Source organism: Nymphaea colorata, chromosome 12 (assembly GCF_008831285.2).
Source record: "Nymphaea colorata isolate Beijing-Zhang1983 chromosome 12, ASM883128v2, whole genome shotgun sequence".
Classification (NCBI taxonomy): Eukaryota; Viridiplantae; Streptophyta; class Magnoliopsida; order Nymphaeales; family Nymphaeaceae; genus Nymphaea; species Nymphaea colorata.
Genome location: NC_045149.1, coordinates 19,860,499 through 19,884,365, shown reverse-complemented (window position 1 = coordinate 19,884,365; position 23,867 = coordinate 19,860,499). Strand labels below are relative to the sequence as shown.

At 36.8% G+C, this 23,867-nt stretch overlaps 2 protein-coding genes across 3 annotated transcripts in view; one reads left to right on the top strand and one right to left on the bottom strand.

The window, feature by feature from the left end:
- The window catches only part of LOC116265725 (callose synthase 10), a 37,622-nt gene extending 23,169 nt beyond the window's left edge, over positions 1-14,453 (top strand). For both annotated transcript variants that reach the window (XM_031646550.2, XM_050080913.1), the window contains 24 exons: positions 1,420-1,517; positions 1,595-1,685; positions 1,786-1,946; positions 2,028-2,137; positions 2,998-3,132; positions 3,214-3,282; positions 3,372-3,549; positions 3,630-3,747; positions 4,635-4,754; positions 7,179-7,294; positions 7,385-7,468; positions 8,592-8,704; positions 8,806-8,858; positions 8,936-9,112; positions 9,293-9,340; positions 9,593-9,751; positions 11,011-11,124; positions 11,217-11,305; positions 11,436-11,594; positions 11,841-11,943; positions 12,975-13,094; positions 13,564-13,614; positions 13,705-13,887; positions 13,992-14,453. In XM_031646550.2, the coding sequence (XP_031502410.1) occupies positions 1,420-1,517; positions 1,595-1,685; positions 1,786-1,946; positions 2,028-2,137; positions 2,998-3,132; positions 3,214-3,282; positions 3,372-3,549; positions 3,630-3,747; positions 4,635-4,754; positions 7,179-7,294; positions 7,385-7,468; positions 8,592-8,704; positions 8,806-8,858; positions 8,936-9,112; positions 9,293-9,340; positions 9,593-9,751; positions 11,011-11,124; positions 11,217-11,305; positions 11,436-11,594; positions 11,841-11,943; positions 12,975-13,094; positions 13,564-13,614; positions 13,705-13,887; positions 13,992-14,228 (2,886 nt within the window). In that variant the 3' untranslated portion in view covers positions 14,229-14,453. The remainder of the gene's footprint in view (positions 1-1,419; positions 1,518-1,594; positions 1,686-1,785; positions 1,947-2,027; positions 2,138-2,997; positions 3,133-3,213; positions 3,283-3,371; positions 3,550-3,629; positions 3,748-4,634; positions 4,755-7,178; positions 7,295-7,384; positions 7,469-8,591; positions 8,705-8,805; positions 8,859-8,935; positions 9,113-9,292; positions 9,341-9,592; positions 9,752-11,010; positions 11,125-11,216; positions 11,306-11,435; positions 11,595-11,840; positions 11,944-12,974; positions 13,095-13,563; positions 13,615-13,704; positions 13,888-13,991) is intronic.
- A 1,404-nt stretch (positions 14,454-15,857) lies between these two features.
- Positions 15,858-21,070, bottom strand: LOC116265726 (diacylglycerol O-acyltransferase 2-like). Its single transcript, XM_031646551.2, has 9 exons — positions 20,759-21,070; positions 20,585-20,659; positions 18,842-18,927; positions 18,160-18,266; positions 17,332-17,487; positions 17,158-17,244; positions 16,945-17,042; positions 16,672-16,759; positions 15,858-16,123 (listed from the first exon to the last, which is right to left on the bottom strand). The coding sequence occupies exons 1-9, from the start codon at positions 20,950-20,952 to the stop codon at positions 16,022-16,024; spliced, it is 993 nt and encodes a 330-aa protein (XP_031502411.1). The 5' UTR covers positions 20,953-21,070; the 3' UTR covers positions 15,858-16,021.
- Between the last annotated feature and the right edge of the window lie 2,797 nt (positions 21,071-23,867).

Here is a 23,867-nt window from a genome sequence, read left to right as displayed (position 1 = left end):
ACACTTAGACATGTCACGAACATTTCATTTTTCCACAGAAATGGATATATATATATATATATATATATATATATATATATATATATATATATATATATATATATATATATATATGCGACATCTTTGAGTGTCCCTGAATGTATCAAACAGTGTCAGATGTTTTGTATCCAACAGTACTACATTTAGATGTTCTTTCTGTCATTTCATGGTTGGTGTCAGAAAGTTAAGCTTGGTCAATGGACCTTTCTCTCTGAGTCCTTCCAGAAATAGCTGTTCTCTCTGTCTCTCTCTAACACACACACACAAGAACATGGACAAATCCTATATTTGGCTCCACCTACTTTCTCCATTTTTTTCCTGATTGTTAGTATCGACTAACTTGCATGGTGCTGCGTTTTGGGAAAGGGGGAACCATAGGCTTATATTGCTTAATTTTTGTGTGTCTTGATGTGTTACTGTCATGTGAGTTCATGCATTTAGTGCTAATGAAACAATGAAATTCAATATGGCAAGCTTTTAACTTCCTAGCACCTCACATCAAACCCAACAATTGTCATCTGAAACACAAGTGGCGTCAAGTATCCATGTCTTCCCTAGAAAGGTGGACTAGATTCTGAAAATTAAAAAAATAGTTTCTGTTAGAAGTATCCTTTTATTCTTCATCCATGAGCTGTGACAGGTCACAAGTACTGTGTAGTTGGTGTACAAATGCATTAGGACTGCATAGCTTATAGTTTGTTTGGACCATTTACAGAACATCATGGTTCCCCCCACCCCCCACTTTTTGCCGATGTAGAACATTGTAGCTATGAAGCAAGAATGTACACATTGAGTATCTTCTTATGAATTTCTCATTTCTTGATCCTATTTTGTTGATCTGCAGAGGCTGTGTAGTAGTCCTAACAGGGCACAAACTTTTAGACTTTAAAGTGTTCCGCTGTTGAGGTTATCTACTACAGTTTTCTATGTTATTTATATGCTACTTGTTGACTGGGACTGCGAATCCTAGTTGTTTCTTTATGAATTTATATATCTTCAGTTCATTATTTGGTTTATAATCTTTTGTAAGTCTTGCTTGTTTCGGTGACAATCGGACATTTAAGTCTTGCTGGTAGTCTGTCTGATTCATAACAGGCCAATATCTCTTGGCAAGGTTTTTCTTGGAAGTTCATTCCAAGATGTGGTTTTTCTCAAGAAAATGTAGAAAGGTTTAAAACTTGAGGAAAATATGTCAATAGTTTCATGATATTCTCATTCCAGTGACACTATCGGAATCTTTTGTTGATAATTTTGGTTGCCTTCAAAGTGGTCATAATGTTGCGATATTTTCAAAATATTGGAGATATTGTGATTATGTTCCAGAGAAAGCACAGGAGCTCTATCCTCTTCCTGGATCTGATGAATGTGTCTGTTCCATAGGTACGAAATGAAACTCCAGAGCTTGCTAGAGGTGCTGCAAACGCAATCTATGAAGTTTATGAAGTAGTTACTCATGAGCTGCTTTCTCACAGTTTAAGGTGCTTATTGTTAAAGAAATTGAGCTGTTTCTTGATATTGTTGTTCCCTTTCTAAAATCATATTAAATGTACTCCAGGGAGCAGCTTGACACATGGAATATTTTGATTAGAGCAAAAAATGAAAATCGTCTCTTTTCTCGAATACATTGGCCTAATGATCCTGAAGTTGTATGGTTTCTCTCCATAGAACCTGTTATGTTTTAATCTACTGTAGATTTGATGGAGGGATTATTGTCAATGATTGTAAACATGCTGGTTTCTTTAACAGAAAGAGCAGGTTAAACGATTGCATTTACTTCTTACTGTAAAAGATTCGGCTGAAAATGTGCCAAAGAATCTGGAAGCAAGAAGGCGACTGCAATTCTTTACAAACTCTTTATTCATGGACATGCCACCTGCAAAGCCTGTCTCTGAGATGATTCCTTTCAGGTGATATTTGTATGAAATTTTTTCTAGGCTTGGAGCTACACAATTAACTGTTGGTTGCTTACTTGCTTGTCTACCCTGCAGTGTATTTACCCCATATTATAGTGAGACTGTGCTATATAGTTCTGCTGAATTACGAGTTGAGAACGAAGATGGCATATCCACGCTTTTCTATCTTCAGACTGTATATCCAGGTACCACACATCCAAAATTTTTCCTACTTTCAGCTATAGTATCAGATATTTTGATTCTTGTTTGAGTCAAATCTACAGGCTGAAGTAATTTTTGGATCTAGAACTACTAGTCCCTTTGAGACTTCTATCTTATGTGTTCAACTGATGGATGATGACAACATGCATTTGCGCAAACCTGCTTTTCCATTGTTCTCTATGTTAGATAATGGCCTCAAAAATTGTTTGAGGTAAAAAACTGTGTTGTGAATGCTGCAACTTGAGAGCGACATGCAAGTTTCCTTTCTATACACATTGCCTGTCTTCATTTACATTTCTGATTGGAACATTGTGCAGTTTATCTGCCTCTGTACTGGATGGCATTTTCCAGGACACTTGTGAATGAAGTCTCTTATTTTTTTTTTCATATTTCTTGCTTCTTAAGTCCAAATGCACTATTTGATGGGAAAGTGTCTCTTCTAGTTAATGTTTTTGTAGCTTTATCACTGAATGTGGTTTTGCAAATTGTTCTGTCAACGGCACCATGGGGAAGATCTTTATACCTGGCCATTTTTCAGTTCTTTATTTTGTAGCTTTGCCATACAAATATGTGAATGGTATTGTACTTGGTTTGAGTACCTGACTACTGTGAGCCGGTTGATTTTGTTTAAATTTGAGAGTTGGAACCCACTAAAGTTGGCTTATCAGATTTAGCAAGTCCCTGTCAATCTAACATTGTCCAATTGTATTCTCCTGAAGATGCTATTTGACATGATTTTCTGCTTTTTTCACGTATCAAAGGATTCAAATCTATTATGCTATCCTATTGGTGAAAAGGTTTATCTTAGTTGTTGAACCATTCTTTTGCTAACTTAATGATGTAGATGAATGGAGAAACTTCTTGGAGCGAATTGGGCGTGATGACTTAACGGTTGACCAGGATCTCCAAAACAGCTCAAGCGATTCCCTGGAGTTGAGGTTCTGGGCATCTTACAGGGGTCAGACATTAGCCAGAACAGGTCAAGAAGATGAGAGACTACATATCCTGGTTTACTGATTAGATTCTGGAATTCTAATGCTTAACTTGCTTCATGTTGCAGTGCGTGGGATGATGTACTACAGGAAGGCTCTAATGCTTCAGAGCTACCTAGAAAAGAGAAGTTCAGGCGGTACTCTTATTTTCTCTTTTCCAGATACTGTTGGTTTGACCTTTTAAGTGAAATACTAATATGGTATCTTTACAAACTTCTGGCTTTAGAAATTGAGGATGGATACTCAGGAGCTGATTTTATGAGTTCTCATGGTTATGAACTATCTCGTGAAGCACGCGCTCAAGCTGATTTGAAGTTTACTTATGTGATATCATGCCAAATATATGGGCAGCAGAAGCAAAAAAAGGCTCCCGAGGCTGCAGATATTGCTCTCTTGCTTCAAAGGTTGTTTTTGTTGTCTTTGTGTTCTCAACATCTCTAGCTTTGTCACTGCCACCCATGTTTATAGTTAGAAACATATCCAGGAATGAGGCCCTTCGAGTTGCATTCATACATGTGGAGGAAAACGTAACAAGTGATGGTAAAGTTTCAAAGGAATATTACTCAAAACTAGTTAAAGCTGATGTGCATGGAAAGGATCAGGTAATGATTATTGGCTGAATTGGCTTGGTCTTAATGGCTATTTCTGTGTACAACCTTCATGTCAATTTCTTATATTTGAAGAATTTGAGGTACTAGGTGGACATTTCTTGGTCTCTAACTGAAATGGTTGCTAACCAGCACAAGCTGAGAGAGATCAAATATATCCTCCAGGCTGTGCAGTTTTGGAAGAAATCTATCAATACTTTGAGATTGATCAGCCCTAGAAGTAGAGTGACTAGCTCACTTATTTTTTGGGATGGAAACTGTTTATAACAAATTGCGCATCTAGTTCGACTGCTACTATGATGAGGCAATGTTTCATAGCACCAACTAAATGGCACTCTAGTACTCATGTTTAAAACCATCATAGGCTTGCAATTTTTTGTCTGATGCATTGGCAAGGTAGCAACTGCGGAGTAATGTTAGCATTGTTTTAGATTAATCACTGTATTACTAAAAGGAATATTCTTTAGTTAGTGGGCACAAACACAGAAATGTTAGGCAGTTGGAGAATGCTTAGTGTTTAGACTTTTAGTACTAACAATAACTATATAATGACTAAGTTTCTCATGCAACATTAGAGGTGATAGCCATCAGCTACAAACGATCTGTCTAAGATCTTTGGCCACTTGTATCTCATTCTTGCATCTTTATCAGTGATTACAAAACCATTATGCTGCTCCTGATGTCAACAGTTATGTTGTGTTTTTTGGTGGTATATTTGGTTCCCTTTTGTGATGTAGATTGATTTCCTCCTGTTTGTTTGAGTTATATATTCAAATGCAATTGTGTCTATAATCTGTATGTTCTTATTATTTGTTTTTTGCTTCCCTTTTTTGCCTTTGAGAAACTTGCTGGTAATAATATCTTTGGATTTGTTTGGATAGGAAATATACTCTATCAAGCTTCCTGGGGATCCAAAGCTTGGAGAGGGAAAACCAGAAAACCAAAATCATGCTATAATATTTACCCGTGGTGATGCCATTCAGACAATTGATATGAATCAGGTGCTTCTTGCTTCTTATATTGGCTAAAGTTGGTTGAATGATGATTGTTTCTTGAACTTGTCAGCTTCATAAATTTTGTATATAGCTAACTCAGGGCCATCACAAATTGCTTTGATATCGTAACCGTACTGGACTTTGCGCTGATTCAATGGGTAGTACTTATCAGTAGACGAATACATGCCTCACTTTCACACACCAGGAGACACACTAGCAAGCTTCAATCAGAATTATTCCTCCACATTTTTCATGCAGCTAGGCACACAAGTTATAGTAGACTCCATCACAGTGTTCTCTTGAGTTGATTGTCATTAGAATGATTCTCCCCAGAAACTTGTAAAGTGTCAAAGTGTCCCTTATAATTCTTGGCTCCACTGTGTTAGTTTGGTCAATCTCTGAAAAGACATGCAGTTGTTGGTGTGTGTGTGTTGTGCCAAAATGCTTTATTTTAAAAGAGTTAGTTGGTATTGTCAAACAAGTAATGTATTCTTAGATTGACTATCCTAGTTTCAATTTTTTTTGTTTTGCTGCATACCCTCTGTGTGTGTGTGTGTGTCTATATTGTTACTTGGAGAGGTAGGGAAGAAGAAGAAGAGAACGTGAGGAAGAACGAGAGTAAGAAGCAACCTAATCAGTCTTGGCTGCTCCCCTTCCTTTAGAATAAATACTGATTAGGGTTATGTCTAACCCCTTATATTAAGACTCAAATAAGAAATTAAAATTCAAAGGGTTACCAAATAATAAAGTTCCAAAATATAGAAAACCTGAAACCTCAAACCAGTACATTTTCTCAACACTCCCCCAAGTTGGAGCATGACTCTATCATGCTCAGCTTGCTACAACACTACATGAAATCAGATGTAGGAAGAGCTTTGGTAAATATATCTGCAACTTGATCTTCTGAAGCAACATATTCAGTAGAAATAATTCCTGCTTGAACCAAGTTCCTAATATAATGACAATCAACTTCGATATGCTTGGTCCGTTCGTGGACCAGATTATTGGCTATATAAGCAGCCCCTTTATTATCACATTGCATTTTTATTTATCTTCTGCAGTTTGCTAGAAAAGTGTCCAATCTGGCAAAAGAGCTCTGTACGTCTGGTACTTTCAGTTTGGATATGGCAAATGAATTCTAAGGGCATCATTCTTGAGGGATGAGTCATTTTTAAGTCATGATAATAGTAAAATTAACATTCTTAATATAATCCAAAAGTTCAGTTTCTGCTTTAGTCTACTGTCGTTCATTTGTGAAATCTACTTTAAGGCTAAGTCACAAGGGTGCGCCAACTACGGTGGCGCACCCGCATCGGTGCGGGTGCTGGGGCTGGTGCGGCCTGACACGACGTTAAATGAGTTTTGGCCGTTCTGAAAAATGTTTTGGCCAAGTTTTCATTGATATATCGATTCAAGGTAACCTTGATAAAGAAAAGTTTAAAAATATAGACAAATAAAATTATTTATATAACAAATAACACACACACACACACACACACACACACACACACACACACACACACACACATATATATATATATATATATATATATATATATATATATATGCTCTCGCTGCACCCGTACACAATTTTTTTTTTTTGGAACTTGCTGCATCCCGCACCAGCAACAACACCCCACACCCACGTGACGTAGCTTCAAGGCCCAGTTTTATCCAAGTTGGGCCTACTCAAATAAATTGGTGGGATATTGGAACTTCACCAATTTCTACAGTTATTCACAATTCCTGTTTTCCTGTAATTTTTAGGTGCATGATTTAGATTATGCAAAAGTTCCGGCTGTGCCTTCTCTTTTAGTATTTGAAATGGACATTCTGGCATGTGTCTTTTGTTGCGAAATCCTTGAAACATACAAAGTCCTCCTGTGGTTCTACGAGCTATGCAACTGTTATTGGGAATGATCTCTTTAAGAGTGACAATTGTGTTGTTTAAACTATAAAGCAACAACTATAGAATGAATTCATAGTTTTTTGAGGGAAACTGGAAATTCGAAATGATTACATAGGAGGCCTCATAAATTGAATAGTTTAGGGCTACACTCTTTCTTACGGCTCCATCTGCCACATCATTTTTTGTTTTTGTTTTGGAGCTTTAGCAAAACAAGCATATTTAAGATCCTTATTAGAGCTAACCCTTATGAGCTGCTGAATGTTGGTGTACCTTGTCATCTGAGATTAAATTTGCCAACAACGTATGTTCCTCATTCCTGGCTGTATCATCTAATGCTAAAGTTGTTTTCTGTTTTTTATATGCTTTGAAAATTTGTATGTCAACTAGCGTAGGAATCCATAATCGAGAATGAATGTGGCCATGTTATTTTATCCAAATTATATGGAAAAGCTTATTCAGCATGAACAAGATGCCATATTATAAATTGTAGATTGTTATATTTTAATCTGATATTTGTATAGGATAATTACCTTGAGGAGGCCATGAAAGTGCGAAACCTTCTTGAAGAATTCAATGGAAAGCATGGACTCCGGCGTCCAACTATACTTGGTGTCAGGGAGCATGTTTTCACTGGAAGGTTCAGAGATTATATCTGCTTTCTTATGTTAATTAGGTTATTTTGAACAGATCAACTAACCATATTCATATTGTTGATGCATTTCAACAGTGTGTCATGCTTAGCTTGGTTTATGTCCAACCAAGAGACAAGTTTTGTTACCTTGGGGCAACGGGTTTTGGCTTATCCATTGAAGTGAGTAAAGTGCTCTTTTCTTTATCTAATTCTTTTATCTATACGGCCTTCCTGTCTTGCTAATGCAACATATGGAATGAACTAAACATTGTAAACAGAATTCTTAAAACCCTGGTTGTATTCTTGGTTTACATTCATTTGTATAAGTATCCTATATTTTTCTCAGAACTGAATACTGATTCTGTTGTAATTTGATTTTTCTATTCATTAGGACAGTTTACTCTTATATTATTAAAAGTTAAAACACAAAGCTTTAGTTGAAGTTTCTTTTAGCAATGATCTTAGATTCATGCCTTGAGAGATAAGTAGAAAGACGGATGATGAGTTGATGACCAAACCCAAGTAAATATTTGAACAGTTTTTTCATGAAATGGTCTTCTGCTAGTATGCAAAATGTTTTGTAAGTGTAAATGTTTCTGCATGTATGGCCATATGTTTTTAATATTATTTGCATAAAATGGTAGCTAATATTTGTTAACCTATGCTTATAATCTTGCCAGAAAACAGTTAATATTAGTGAACGAAACACAGTCCATGAGTTTGATGTCTGAAAACATATGAAGCATGGTCATCAATGTTGTTCGGCAAGGTGTTTTTTTTTCTTTTTCTTAAAGATGTGAATTTCTTATGAAAATGAATGGGGAAATTTTTAAGTTCTAAAACTTGAAAAATGTAAAGAATAAAAAAGAGGCTTTCTTGCAAAAATATAAAAACGAGTTGTAAAACTTTTTGGAAAAGAAACACAGAAAAAAATTATATTCTTAAAAGTTATTGGAGAGGTACTTTCCTAACTCTTGGGAAATATTTTAAGTTTTGGATATCCAATAATAATATGATTATATCTCCATTTTTGATAAATATTTGGATTTTTTTCCAAGTATTGATGTGTGGCTTCTACATGGCAATAATGTTGGGACATCTTCATAACGTCAGAGGTACTCATGACCATGATGTGAAGATATTGACCTCTTTGTCAAAACATTCATAAAAGTTACAACATGATGGCATGCTCAGCGGTATCTGTGTTATGCTGATTCAACTCTAGTTATCAACCTGATCAGAGGATCGTTTGTGGGATTTGAATTTATGCTTATTCAACATTAATTACCTTTTCTTTTTACAGAGTTCGCATGCACTATGGACATCCAGATGTGTTTGATCGGATCTTTCATTTGTCTCGAGGTGGAATAAGCAAGGCATCCCGTGTGATTAACATAAGTGAAGATATATATGCTGGTACGGTTGAATATTTGTTTACTTGTATATCAGCTTTTTCTGGCCAAGAAATGGCCTCCAATAGGAATTCATTTGTACTAATAGAATAAATACTCATCCAGGCTTCAATTCAACCTTGCGTCAAGGGAATATCACACATCACGAATACATTCAGGTTTTATATTTTATATGGAAATCCTCAATTTATTTGCATTTCTTGTTTTTTTGGTCCAATAATATTGCCTGTTACAGGTTGGAAAAGGGAGAGATGTTGGCCTGAACCAGATTGCACAGTTTGAAGGCAAAGTTGCTGGTGGTAATGGAGAGCAAGTTTTGAGCAGGGATATTTACCGGCTTGGGCAACTTTTTGATTTTTTCAGGATGCTGTCCTTCTACTTTACAAGTGTTGGCTTTTATGTCTGCACCATGGTCTGTTTTTTCTCTTACCCTTGAGCATGTTCACATGGCATGCTTTCTTTGTAGACATGGTTGTTGTACCTGCTTGATAGATGATATTTTCTGTTAGTTTCTTCTTACATAGTGTGTTTTTGCATGGTGTGCATTTGCTGCAAAGTGAGACTAACTCTTAGCTGTACTGAAAAATTGCAGATGACTGTTTTGACCATCTATTTTTTCCTCTATGGGAGGGTCTATCTGGTTAGCCTTCAGTTCTCTCTCTCTCTCTTTTTCTCTCTCGTTTTCTATTCCCTCAACTAGTTTGTTTTTCATATTTTACCTTTGGGTTGTTTCTATAGTTGCGAAGTGGAAAACAAGATTTGATTACCTATAGCTTTCTTCTGATATAGTTATTACTAAGTTCTATTATTTCTTTTGACATTTTATTTTCTCCTACATTCAAATTCAATATTCAGTGAGAATTCAAACTATTTTTACTAATTTCTATTTCAGGCCCTTTCCGGATTAGATCGTGCCATTTCAAGAAGTGCTAAGTTTTTGGGGAACACTGCTTTTGATGCAGCTTTAAATGCTCAATTTCTTGTTCAGATTGGTGTCTTCACTGCTGTTCCAATGATAATGGGCTTCATATTAGAACTGGGATTGCTGAAGGTTCTTACAAGGATTACTTTATTTTCAGATATTCATAGGGAATCTTTTTATTTGCGTTTATTGTTGTTGTCTTGTTGACCTTTAACTTATCCTTCATTGACATGATATGGCACTGGATATGCCTTTGACATGCTATGTACGGGGGCAACATACTGTCTGAAATGGCGAACAAGTCCTAATTTCTTTTTTTACAGGAAATTGATCCTTGGTTTTATGGAATGCTCTCTCTCTTTGATGCTGGAGCTACTGGATTCGAATCCTTGACCTGTTTAGTGCTTGGTCTTCATTTATCATACTAAATTATACTTTCTCTTTGAAAATTAGCATTTGATATGAGCTATATTTAGTAGGGTTCCCTAGATGTGGATAAGGCAGGTAAACATCACTTGGGAAGCTCCTGTTTCCTCATGCTTTTCGGTTGCAACAACTTAGCTTAAAGCCCCTTACTTAAAAGGAAGTCTCTCGTTCAATATGCAGGGATCTTGTCCTTACTTTCAGGCCAAAGGATAGTTGCGACTATCACTCTCTTTTTATGACTTCTCAACATGGTTTTTCTCAGGAGTTCTTTCGTTCAGAATGTGAATTTTGGAAGTAAAACTTTCAAAATTGAAAACAAAAAACAAAAAGTTATGATATAATAATTTTCTAATGCCTTTCTTGAAAAATTATAGAGAAATAAGTAGTCAGTAGTCACTTTCTCAAAGTGCAAGAGAGACACAATGAAAAAAGTCTCACGCTTAGAAAATGCAAGAAAGCTAAAAAGAGTGAGTTATGGAACCCAGAGAAGTGTCAAAAATATCTCAGGATTTTAATTTTTTTGGTGATGTGTTGAAAATATTGGAACAATTTGCCGATATTGGTGCTGGATCTTAAACAGTGATAATATAAGGATATTTTCAAAGCATTGGAGATCTGTGAATATGAGCAAGGCAATGGGGAGACTTTCTTGGTGAATAGAGGCTAACCTGTGGGTTTACAGTGAATGGTGACCAAAATAGAGTAATTATAAACTGCCTACATTGGTAGGTCCTATATGTGAAACGTTTGGTGGTTTCCATTGCCATAAAAAAATAAAAAATAAAAGATGGACCTCTATATAATGCTAACTGCTATTGAACAAGCTAAATGCTGTCATATGGAGTGTGGATGAGATCATCATTTGTGCTATCCTTTCTACCATGGTTTGTCTCATTGTGTGAACTGCATGTATTAGATCCATTTCTACATTCTTTTGATGAATTGTTTGTTCTCCTGTGCAGGCATTTCTTAGTTTTATTAGCATGCAGCTCCAGTTTTGTTCAGTTTTTTTTACTTTCTCTCTTGGGACGAGAACTCATTACTTTGGCCGAACAATCCTCCATGGAGGTGCAAAAGTATGCTTTCTTTCCAAAATGTCACTTCATCTTCCTTTGCCACAAATACTTCCACACTGGCGAGCTTAATGTAAATCAAATCTCACTGACAGTACCGAGCAACTGGAAGAGGCTTTGTTGTCCGCCACATAAAGTTTGCTGAGAATTACCGACTTTACTCTCGCAGTCATTTTGTTAAAGCGTTAGTGTTCCAATTTTTGGATGCTTTTATTTTTTGTTAATGCAGTGGATTGGATTCATTCTTCCATTGAGCTGAAAATTAAGATGAAAATGTTTAAGTAAATAATAATAATGTTCCATGTTCCTTGCAGATTTGAAGTTGCCCTTCTTCTGGTCATCTATCTTGCATATGGTTATACCAAGGGAGGAGCTGTCTCCTACATTCTTCTGACAATCAGCAGTTGGTTTCTTGTCATATCATGGCTCTTTGCTCCCTATATATTTAATCCATCTGGGTTTGAGTGGCAAAAGTATGTGCCAATTTCAAGTCGAGGTTTTAAATGTTATTAGTTATTAAACTTTGGGAAAAAAACACATGTATTTATTAAAGTTTGACAATAAAAATGCATATATATTGATGCGATTGTCTGTTTCATGTTTGGGAAAGCTTCTGCATGTGGCATTTGCACCTTCTTGTTCTCGTAGTTCATCCTTAAATAGCACATCCATTCTAGCTATTTGCATAGACAATGATAGTTACTATATGGAGTCTACAGGACTGTGGAGGACTTTGATGATTGGACAAGTTGGCTTCTCTACAAGGGTGGTGTTGGTGTTAAAGGAGAAAACAGCTGGGAATCTTGGTGGGATGAAGAACAGGTTGGCTATAAGCATGGTTCATGATTGCCGTTGTTAGAAAAATCCTTGTCTGTCCTGGTGTTGCTGTGATATTATTAATTGTAGCCACTAGCCATGGTCCACATAAGCTTCAGAAATTGCTAAATGCTTAAGTTCTAGCGTAAGCAACATGTGTGTGTATTATGTGTATGTGTGCAGGAGACCTGTCAGAAAATCAACTCTGAGTTAGGAGAAATTATTAGCCCTTTTCAGGATATAAAACGATACAAGGGTTACTCTAAAAAACTCTTTTAAGTTAGAAATTTTTTCCACAAAGGATTAGATGTGAAGCTGCTGATGTCCATATTACACTGAATATTAAGGAGAAAATATCTTGAGTATAAAAGGATGTACTAATAATGTGTGGTTCAGTTATCTTCTGTGCATAAGTGTATGCATGTATGTATATATGTATATATATATATTTGTGTCCAAGTGTCCTATGCATAAGCATGTAAGCAGCAACATGTACAACAGCAGAAGCAGCAATATTTACTGTTTGTCTTCATGATGTCCAAGTCTAGATACTTTTTCACCAAAATTTTCTCATGAGGAGCGTGGCTCATTGACATATCACATATGCGCTGATACAACAATGGAAAAATCACCAGATGAGTGGTTATCATTTTGAAAATTTTATATTTGGAAGCCTTGTAGTTGCTATTTGGAAACGAATTCCTTGATGCACGCCTTCCCACTTGGGAGCACTTTCTTGTGAAATGAGACTCCATCTTTTTGAGTAACATTATAGCATCGCTTGTCTGTCACCATTTTGGTCTTAGTATTTGTTTATGTTTTTGCAAAAACTGTGGATGAAAGTTGAAGCATGCCTATGAGGGAACACTGCTCAAGCCTAATTGAACTTTTTCTAATGGTCACTAATGTTTTTTTGCTTTTGCACATGCTAAGGCCTAGGAGTCAAATGACTGTTTCAGACTAGTTCTTGTTACTTTTTAGAACCTTAAATGATGTTCTGGATGTAATTTTTTCATTTTATTTTAATGTTTTTTCAGGCACACATACAGAGACTAAGTGGACGTATTGTCGAAACTATCTTGACTTTGAGGTTCTTCATCTTCCAGTATGGTGTTGTGTATCATCTTCAAGCGTCTGGATCAAGTACATCAATCTGGGTATGACATGTCAACCTTTACTCCATCTGTTTGTTTTCTTCACTGCTGGTGGAGGCTGTTTTGGAGATAAAGGCTGACACTTCCTTGCATATGCTTTTGCTCCTTGTCCTATATATGTGCTTGAAAGTGACATACTTGTGTTGATTGAATACTATCTATTTCTTCCTTGTCTGGCTTACCTTGTACTAGTATTGTAAATTCAGGTATGCTTAACGATCTGATTAATGAACCTGATGGTATGATATTTTTAGTTTATTACTCTATTATCATTCTTACGTCATTATTATTTTTGTTTTGACATCTCTTTTTTCCATAACTATTATCATTAATGACAATTCTCACAATTTGTTTCAGAAACTTCTTGTGCATGTGTTTGATGCTGTTCCTGGGTTAAGAACCCCTCCCGATCCGTCGGTTCTCTTTTTATGGCTAATTCCACACTATTGACGTTGTATTTCATCTCTTGCAGGTCTATGCAATCTCATGGCTTGCGCTTCTTGGTTTTGTCATAGTATTCCAGGTTTGTCCGTTACCAGTCTCATTTGAGCAAGTAGTTGCTTAACTTTAGGTTTGATTTTTGACTTTCGTTTTTGGCATTCTGGGTTTGTAGGTCTTCACCATTAGCCCAAAAAAGTCGGCATATTTCCAGTTAGGAATGCGGACAATTCAGGGCGCAACTTTTATTGCACTCATTACAGGCATAGTGCTTGCAGTTGTTTTCACTTCCTTGTCTGTTACTGACTTGTTTGCGAGCTTGCTAGCGTTCATTCCTACAGGCTGGGCCTTCTTATGTGTAAGCCATTATTTGTATTTTCAGTAATTTAGTTCACCATTGAGATTGTGCAGCATGCATGTATAGGTGGAAGTTTACTTCAACTAATGGTTTACTTCAAACAGCTTGCAATTACGTGGAAGGGATTTGTCAGAAGGCTCGGTGTGTGGGACTCGGTTCGCGAGATCGCTAGATTCTACGATGCCGCAATGGGGATGTGTATATTTGCTCCAATTGCATTTGTGTCATGGTTCCCATTTGTTTCAACGATACAGTCCCGCGTTCTCTTCAATCAAGCTTTCAGCCGTGGGCTTGAAATGTCCCTGATCCTTGTGGGGAACAAGGCTAACGTTCAGATCTAGGTGTCTCTAGCGCATCAGGTGTCTCTTGGTGCGAAGAGGGCAGATTCAAGCCTAGCCAGTTCCAAGAAGTCTTCGTTCTCCAGGCCATCGTATTTCAGAATATATTTTCCACGTACATCTCCGGTGCGTTGTAAATGCTGTGGTTTTGTAATTTTCAGATTCTTCGAACTCGAATTTTTGCCTTTGTAACTTGTTGGTCTTGTAATATTTGACATTTTGTGTTTAGTTTTGTGCCTTGTTTCTGGTGGGATGTTGGGCTGAGATTGAGGTGGACTAACGTCGTCATATGCGTCGGGGATTGGCGCGACTCTTTTCACCTTTCTGGCCTAAGGAGGATTGACCAACTTTGTCTTAAATATTATATACTATTATGTGGCACCCTACTTTGTCAAATTATTCAGCCGAAGAAATTATCCGCACCTTTCCTTTGACATGATCCTTTGAGCCGAGTAGATGCTGGACCGACGGCGTGTGACGGTATTTCGATATGAAGTGTCTACTTTCATAGTTTACTTGGTTGGGTTTCGGTAAAAGATGGCCTAGAGCATCGGTTTTGGATGTTGACTTGAATCCCGTCTGTCGAACCAACCTGATTTCTGTGCCTTTTGGTTTTGGGGGTTTGATGGAACCAAATGGTCTCGACTTTGGATCCAAACAGGTTTGATTGGAATTCTTTTACGGTTTTCTTGGAATTAAATGTAGCTCTAACGCAACAGCCTGATTTTAAGTTTTGTTAAATTCATTAAAATTAATTTGACACTCTAGTAAGTCCGCTACCTGGCTAAGGCAGCCAAACTTAAAATCATTAAAGGGTGATTAATTTGCCCGGATGGCTCCGTTTTGTGGTTGAATATAATCTCATAAAAAAACCATCTCTCTTTCGTACCGAGAAAAATCGGTTTGTCCTTTCTATGCCTTGGTAAATTCGCTAGAGTGCATTTGATGAAAAGAAGAACAGTCTTTGTGTTTTCGAAACACATGTTTCCATAATTTATGTTACTGGTGCAACATTACGTTAAATGATTGACTGGTGAAGGAATCATATTCATAGTGAAATAATGTTTTCTGAAACAACAATATGACGTTTTTTAAACAAGTGTTGAAGATCTATTTCAAGAATGCGATGTTCTGATCAATAGGCCACGTTAGACCTGTTAAGGACATCAAGGACCAATGTCAACAATTAAGTACTAGGATAACTCGCGGTTAATTTTTGATGGATACTTTGAAGAGGCTGAAGCCCCTCTTCATTTTCTCTGCCCTTGTATAAGACTGCTTTAAGATTTGGGTGGAGAGGGTTGCACATCCACCATTCACAATATATAAGATTGCCAACCATAAAAATATGAGTGGACTTTCATGAACCCACCAGTTTGACTAGCTATGCTATACCTCATATAAAAATAAAGTTATCCATTTTAACTACTTGTGGGCCACTGTTTTTGTTGTTTGAGATTCCATTTTATTATATGTCTATGCTAGAGTTCAGCAATACCGGCTTACTTTCCAGTGGAAGGTTAAGGAAACTTTCATGCAAGTCTCAAAATTTTCACTCTGATCAGACGGATAAACCTTACATTCTTGGAACATGTCAAACCAGAGAACTCTTTAGTGATGATATAAGCGCTATACAAAACCGAGACACTCATCTTTTATTCACTAAAATAAAACAAATATATGTGTGTGTGTGTGTGTGTGTGTGAGAGAGAGAGAGAGAGAGAGATTTAAGATCTGAAGGCATTTGCCGCCACCAATCTCCACATTGCATCATTTAAGTACAAGAAAAGCGAAAATCAGACGATCTTCAGGTCGGCATCCGCATGCCCAGCTGCTGCTTTATGCCTGTGGAATAATTGCTCCAGATCTGTAATGAAGCGGGCATGCACTTCCGCAACCTATAAAGACAAAAGACATGTATGCGAAAATATGATCAACACAGGAGGCCGCGATGCCGACTTTGACTCTCTTGCAACTTCTCTCTCTCTCTCTCCTCTTTTGCTTTTGTCTTGCGGTTTGTTACTATAACTATGAGACTTCTTGTCTCCAATTTTTGTATCTAGGAGACGTCTTGTTCCTCAATTTTGATATACATTCCCAATTTATCGGCTCTCTCTCTCTATATATATATATAATGTAAGATAAAAAAACAGAAGCCAAAGTTTACAGGAATTCTAGAATTCAGCCTATGTATTGATTCCATTCCATTTATATCACTCTCTCTCTTTACACACACACACACACACACACACACATATATATATATATATATATATATATATATATATATATATATATATATATATATATATATATATATATATATAAAGTAAAAGAGATTAAAAAAAAAACAAGTCAAAGTTTACAAGAATTCTAGAAGTTAGCCTACTTATCGATTCCATTTACGTGACTACACTAAGCGGGAAATAGAAGTTATAGAACTGACCTCTTCAACGGAGGGTGTGAGGTTCTGCTTCACTTCAATTGGTCTCCCCACGACAACATGCATCGGTCGACGATAGGGAATTGGAGATCTGCATAAATATGTTTCGGGCCTCATTTAGCAACCAAAAAGTGCAAATCCATTGAACCGAAAATCACTTCCATACAACAAAAACTTCAGCTTGATAAAAAGTTGTCCATCTTTTGGAAACCTGAACGATGATGCTTCACAGCGTATGCATTATTCATGAACTAGCAAAGATAAACAGATTAGTACCCAAAGGCTCCCCAAAACAGTAATGGTGCGAATCTGATTGCCCTTGCAATGCGAACATATAACTTCCCTTCCGGCTTCCACCAACGGTACACATTAGTCTGTGGATAAATCACGGAATCAACTCAGAGAAACAACAAGAACTCCTTGTCAAGTTGATAGAAAATGGAAGACGAACCAGTCTTTGAAAGGATTCAATTGGGTTGTTTTTCAGACCTGACCGAAAGAAAAGACGGGAACTAAAGGTCTTCCCGTTTCAATGGCAACTCTTACGAATCCCTGTCTGGATTTCAGAAAAGCAACCTGAGAAAATCAGATGTAAATCAAACTTTAGATGCATATCTTCATGGGAGAACTTGCTACAGCAAGGGGTGAGCAGTAACTACCGACCTCATGAGCAGGGTTCATGTACATTATCTCTCGCACGCCTCCTGGGATTACGATGCAACTGTACCCTGCTTCCAAGTGTTTAACAAAATTATTCTTTGTAACAGGGATAAGACCTTGCCATGTTCCCAATTGCCGGAGAAAGGGAGTATAGAATACCTGAGAGTAATAAAACATAATGAGATGCAATAAAATTCATTATGTGTGTGTGTGTGTGTATATATATATATATATATATATATATATATTATATATATATATATATATATATATATATATATATATATATATATATATATATATATATATATATATATATAATGTATGAAATATGAGCACAATTAGAAAAGCCAACTAAAGAAGTTGACAACCGTCTAACTTACTTGAAAATTGATTTATATTTGTGTAATTGTGAGCGACGTGATCATTTTAACGAACTGTTCAAAGATTGATGCACCACAAGTGCTTGTATTTTGGCAGTATTTACATTCCATAAAATTTTAAGTAAATATGAAAATTATGTAAAGTGATTATAACTTGTTTGACCAACTGATTGTGGTACCGAACGTGGCAAACTTATTTTATGAAGTCAAAGTATTCAATAGCCGCTCACTTCTTTAAAGAGTAAATTTACATGTAATATGCTATAAACTATCAACCAAACTGATAAACAGTTTACAATCAGTGTAAAATGAAATTAGAGAGAGAGAGACACAGATACACACATCATAAAGTAAAATGACAAGAACAATGTTGTAAATTTGCAATAAGCAGGCAGACATTAGAGATGAATGCTAAACAGGTTAAAATATTCTGGGCAGAAGGGCTTACCGCGTTACTTGCAAGGGCCTTTGTCTTTGACCAAGGCATGGTCCCTGTGATGTTCAAGAGAGGGAGGCAGCTAATTGGGAAAACTGAGTGTGGCTCAACAGCGAGAACTGAAAAAAATTAAAGGAAGAAAATGCATATCACCAACTTAATTATATGTGTATTCCCACTATCCTTGAGAACAGTAACATGATTAACTACTTGTCCTGTTTACAATCTTAGTTCTGTTCCCCAGCAATGGCTACAACTGTATTTATAACTCAGTTTTCTTTCTGAACTTCAAAGAATGTCTTTAATCTTCTGGACAAAGTCATTAGGAAGAACCCATAATTCAGTGTTCTCAAGGAACTAATTTAGTAAATGCATGAGAAAGGACAGCTTTTCAGCAAGTTGGAAGTCCTATAGAATGCATTTATCTGGTAAATCTAGTTTCTGTTTCATTTTTCTAGTTCCAAAATATTGCAACCCATTTCAGTTTTCAGGATTGAGAAGACTCATGGAGAACATAACACACACACCTTTCTGTGCTTTGATGAACACCCACATCAGATTTGCATAATCTTATTTGTTTTTATGTTCCAGTACACAAATTTCTTCAAGATTAATATACAGACGAATTTTAGTAGGAATAACAGTAGATGAGCCTCAAAGCAAAAGGAGAGAGAACAAAAGAAAAAGTGGATACCATATGCTTGGTTTGAGTGAAAGGCCTTGATGTCCTCAATGTGAACAGTCACAGGGAAATACCCCAAACCGTGTTCGCATATATACCTAGAAAAGGAGAGGGAGGAACTTTAATGAATTCAAACTTTATGATACAAAAGAACAGCATTCAAATTCTCTTCTCCAAATTAAAATTCTACTGACAAGATGCAGACTAGAGGTTCAAATTCTTTACTTACATTCTAACTTTTTTGTTACCTAAAGTTACCGACACTTGTTCAAAGAACATTAAGCACCAAAAGAATTTCACAATGAGCACAACGACCTTAAACCGTTCGACATCTTTCGATACACGAATTTGGCAGAGAGATTCGCTTAACTGAGTTCGCACCCATTCCAAAACTTTTAATTGTTTCTTCCTTTCAATCAAGTCAGACCGCATAAAATAAATCATACCATATAAATGACATGATCATGGCCCATCTAAACCAACAATTCTACCTTCATCCATGGTTTATGGTAAATGTACCAAACTAATTGTTGTGAATCTGTATATGCGTGTGTATGTGCGTCTTCATATATATCTAAATAGGTCCAACCATTCTACCTTGTAACTACCATTTAATCAAAGCCTAGAACAAGGGTTTGGAAGATTATATATATATATATATATATATATATATATATATATATATATATATATATATATATATATATATATATATATATATATATATATATATATATATATATATATAATAATGTAAATGATTCTAATCAAAGCCTAGAACAAGGGTTTGGAAGATATATATATATATATATATATATATATATATATAATAATGTAAATGATTTTAATCAAAGCGTAGAACAAGGGTTTGGAAGATATATATATATATATATATATATATATATATATATATATATATATATATATATATATATATATATATATATATATATATATATATATATATATATATATATATATATATATATATATATATATATACACACAGAATTGTAATCCTTGATTATCTCACATGAGCTCCGGGGTACGAGCTCGCTTCCTCGGTAGGTTGTGCCTTTGTGACATGAACAATCTAGAAGGGCAGCTGTCACCATTCATGAGGATCGGTCAAGTACGTCTGGTTTGCAGCTGGACTAGCGGGCGGCTCCGCCCACTGAGATAGAACGAAATGGGCGGCCAGCCGCTCCGCCATATATGAGGTAAGACTTCAATACTGTGGGCTCCGCAATGCTTAACGCCGGCCCAACTGCTAACAAATTCCTGTAAACATTCGCTTTCGGAGTCACATCGCATATATATATATATATATATATATATATATATATATATATATATCAAAGGGAGAGAGGACCGATTGACTGGCATCAGGGAACAATTCCAGGCACGTAAAAAGGAGACGTGGGGCCAATCCGAAGAAATCGTTACATTCTCATTCCTCTCAAAATAAATCGAAAACGGCTCCATCAAAGGAAAGCCAGAGAGAAAAAAGAGGTGGTCAATCTTGGTAAGCCGCGAAGTAGAAATTAAAAGGATAAAAAATAGTCAACAACATCTGATTTGAATAAAAGAAAAGGAAACAGAAGAAGCAGGAGAAAGGAAGGGAAGAGAGGAAGAGGATTACAGGCAGAAACATGCAGACGACCCAACCGATCAAAGTATAGAACCCGAAGGCATTGATTCCGTGATTCATAAAATGAAGAACGAAACTAACTAAGAAAAGAAGTAGTTGCGTACCTCACAATGGCCTTCCCGAGTCTGCTTTCTTCGTCCACCGGACCGACCGCCAGCAGCACCATTAAACCAATCAACCTGAAAAGTGAAAAAGCACAAAGCAGACGACCATCAGAGAAACGTGGACGTTTGGACCACCAAAGGAGAAAGAAGAAGAAAACTATGCCTATTACGTACAAGAGAATCATGGTAGAGGAGGAGGAGAAGAGGAAGGCGAGCCCGAGGACGACGAGGTTGAGGTGGATGGTTCCCAGCCACAGCACCACCGCCGTCATCGTATGGAAAGTCGAGTGCACCGGCGACCGGATCACCGTCGTCTCGCATCCTTCCCTGCTCTCGCTCACCGCCTCCCCTTCCACGGGCTTCTCCATTTCCTTCCCTTCACAGAGAGAGCTGAAGAACAAGAGAGAAGAAAGAATTGCTTTCTGAAACGTTCATCAACGGAGAAGAAGAAGGAGAAGAAAGATTATATATGAGTTGAACGAAGGAAAAAATGGTGGGAGAGTTGAAGGGGAAGAGACGGCCGCTAATTTGTAGTCACGTCAGGGTGAAGAGCCAAAGGACCCATTTGCCCTTCCCTTCACCCTCCATTTTAAGAGAAATTACCAAATTAGGTTCTAACCTTTATCCAAATCGCGAGCCTGTCTTTGATCCGGGTCCAATGAATTTGGATACGGGTCTTCTGTCTGATCATCTTTTGGGTTTGGATATCCAGCGCCCCAAACATAAGCTGCATTGGACACAATTATAGGCAGTAGTAGATATAGAAATTAAATTCAATATATGGTTCGCTTTAAAAAAAAGAAAAAAGAAAAAAAAAAGAAAACGGTTGGCGAATACCAGTATGAATGGGTTTGTCCACAACATGATTTTAGAGATAAATAAAACAATATGCTAATATTGTTAATGTTAAGTGTTATTAATATATGTGAACACCTTGTTCATGTCTTGGGTCTGTTTGATAAACGAAATAATATGTAAGTGTTTTATAAATATGTTTTAATGATTAAAATAAATTCATGTAGCACGCACGGTCTCTACCTCGCTTTTTAAAATAAATTGGTGAAGTATTTAGAAATTGTTCCATTTGGAAAATCTGATTAATGAAAGCAAAGAAAAGATAAGGACAATTTCGTCTTTTTGAAAAGGGTCAGGCGGAACATTGGTTCTGCCAGCCGTTTAAGACCAGAGCGAGTCCCTCTAGAAGGACCGACACTACAGAAATGGAGGACGACAAAAGGCAAACGCCAGCAAAGGTGGGGGTCGCCCATCTTTGCTGACTTCGCCAGTACAGTCCGAAACGAGGATGGGAACGCGCTTGTCCTTGACACGAGCGACCCCCCCGGGACAGGTGGGACGGGTTTGTGCTTCAAGCCATGCTTCGTGTACGTGTACCTCAACTCAACTGGTCCGTTCCGTTCCGTTCGCGTCAGCATGAGTTGGCTTCTATCAGATATTCTCAAATTTAAAAAATTAAAGCGAAAAAGTAAAGGTAAAAACAAAATAGATAAGGCCCGAAAATATGCATCGGACAACTATGGCTTTTTTATCGCTTAATTCAGCCTGATACAGTTTTCCAAATTTTTATAGATGCCAAATCAAAACTAAAATATACATATATATAGCAGGCAACATGCTATTTGTCAAAATCTGGGTGGGCTCACGGCCACCCTGCTTGCATAGCATAGAAGCGTCCCTTTCATCAATGGTCATATCGTCCTCATCATTAGCTTAATGACATCATTCATTCAAAGAGAAGCATAAAATATGTGTACTTTGTCCTCACATACAAGATCAGAAGGCAAAGAGAACCAGTAATCTACGTAGAAATGAAACCCCCCCCCCAGTCGATCACACTTTTATGCTGGTGATTCAAAAGACGATCTGTCTAATGATGAATAAAAAAAACAGTAGCGAGTTAACTTATAACAAGAATTCTGAAGGCTCTGCTCTTTTTTTTATGCTGGTGATTCAAAAGACGATATGACGAATCGAAAAACAGCAGCAAGTTAGCTTATAACAAGAAGTCTGAAGGCTCCGCTCTCTTTTATGTTGGTGGTTGTGTTGGATAGTGGCCATTGAGCCCTATCCGGGTATCTATTAACTGCAACAGATTTACTTAAAAAGTTCTCTTGACATAAAGTTCATATTTATCTCAATCTATTCTTGAAAATCTTTCACGCTAACCGCTGCTGCCTAAGAAACTGGCTATTTATATCCAGCAACATTTGGTGTTTTGGTTTGATTTTGCAAGAAGATTACATGAGAAGAGCCCCTTAAAAGGAAACCCCAAAAAATTCTATCAGTTCCTACTTCCTCTTCTATCTCTGTCACCTCTGCCATCAGAACTGAAGACTCATCCTAGAGCATCCGGTGGTGACGCTGCTGAGAAGAATAAGACAACGATCCGCTGCCTTCACTCCAGCTGCCTTCACTCCAACAGATTCAAAAGACGATTTGTCTAATGATGAATAAAAAAAAACATCAGTAAGTTAACTTATAACAAGAATTCTGAAGGCTTCCCTCTCTTTTATGCTGGTGATTCGAAAGACAATCTCTCTAATGATGAATCGAAAATCAGCAAGAAGTTAACTTATAATAAAGAATTCTGAAGGCTCCGCTCTCTTTTATGCTGGTGATTCAAAAGACGATCTGTCTAATGATGAATAAAAAAGCAGCAGTAATTTTTATGCTGGTGATTCAAAAGACGATCTGTCTAATGATGAATAAAAAAGCAGCAGTCATTTTTATGCTGGTGATTCAAAAGACGATCTGTCTAATGATGAATCAAAAAGCAGCAGTAAGTTAACTTATAACAAGAATTCTGAAGGCTCTACTCGGGCCAAAGAACCAGAAATCTCCACAGAACTTGTCACAGATACAGTCTAATGTATATCGAGGAAATGGAGGAGAAGACACTTCGACGGATTTAAGAGAAAAAGACATAGTCTAAGCCAGACTTGTGAAGGGTTCTTAGACGTCGCACACGTTTCAATGTGCATACAACTTCCCAAAGAAGAATCTCAGGCACATGCGGAGGCAAAAAATAATAAAAAGTTAGGAGACCATTTCAAGTATTCTAGGGGCGCAAAAGAACAATAACATATGAAGAGAAAAATTAAGAAACTATTGAACAAGAATTTTAAGCACATCACCGCACACCAATTTCGTATAATCAAAAGAGAAAAATTGTAAATGAAGTATTGTAAAATGAGAAAAAAAAAAATTAAATCAATTATAATATATCCTTTGTCCCCATTGGATGGATGACTTCAATTTGAATTGC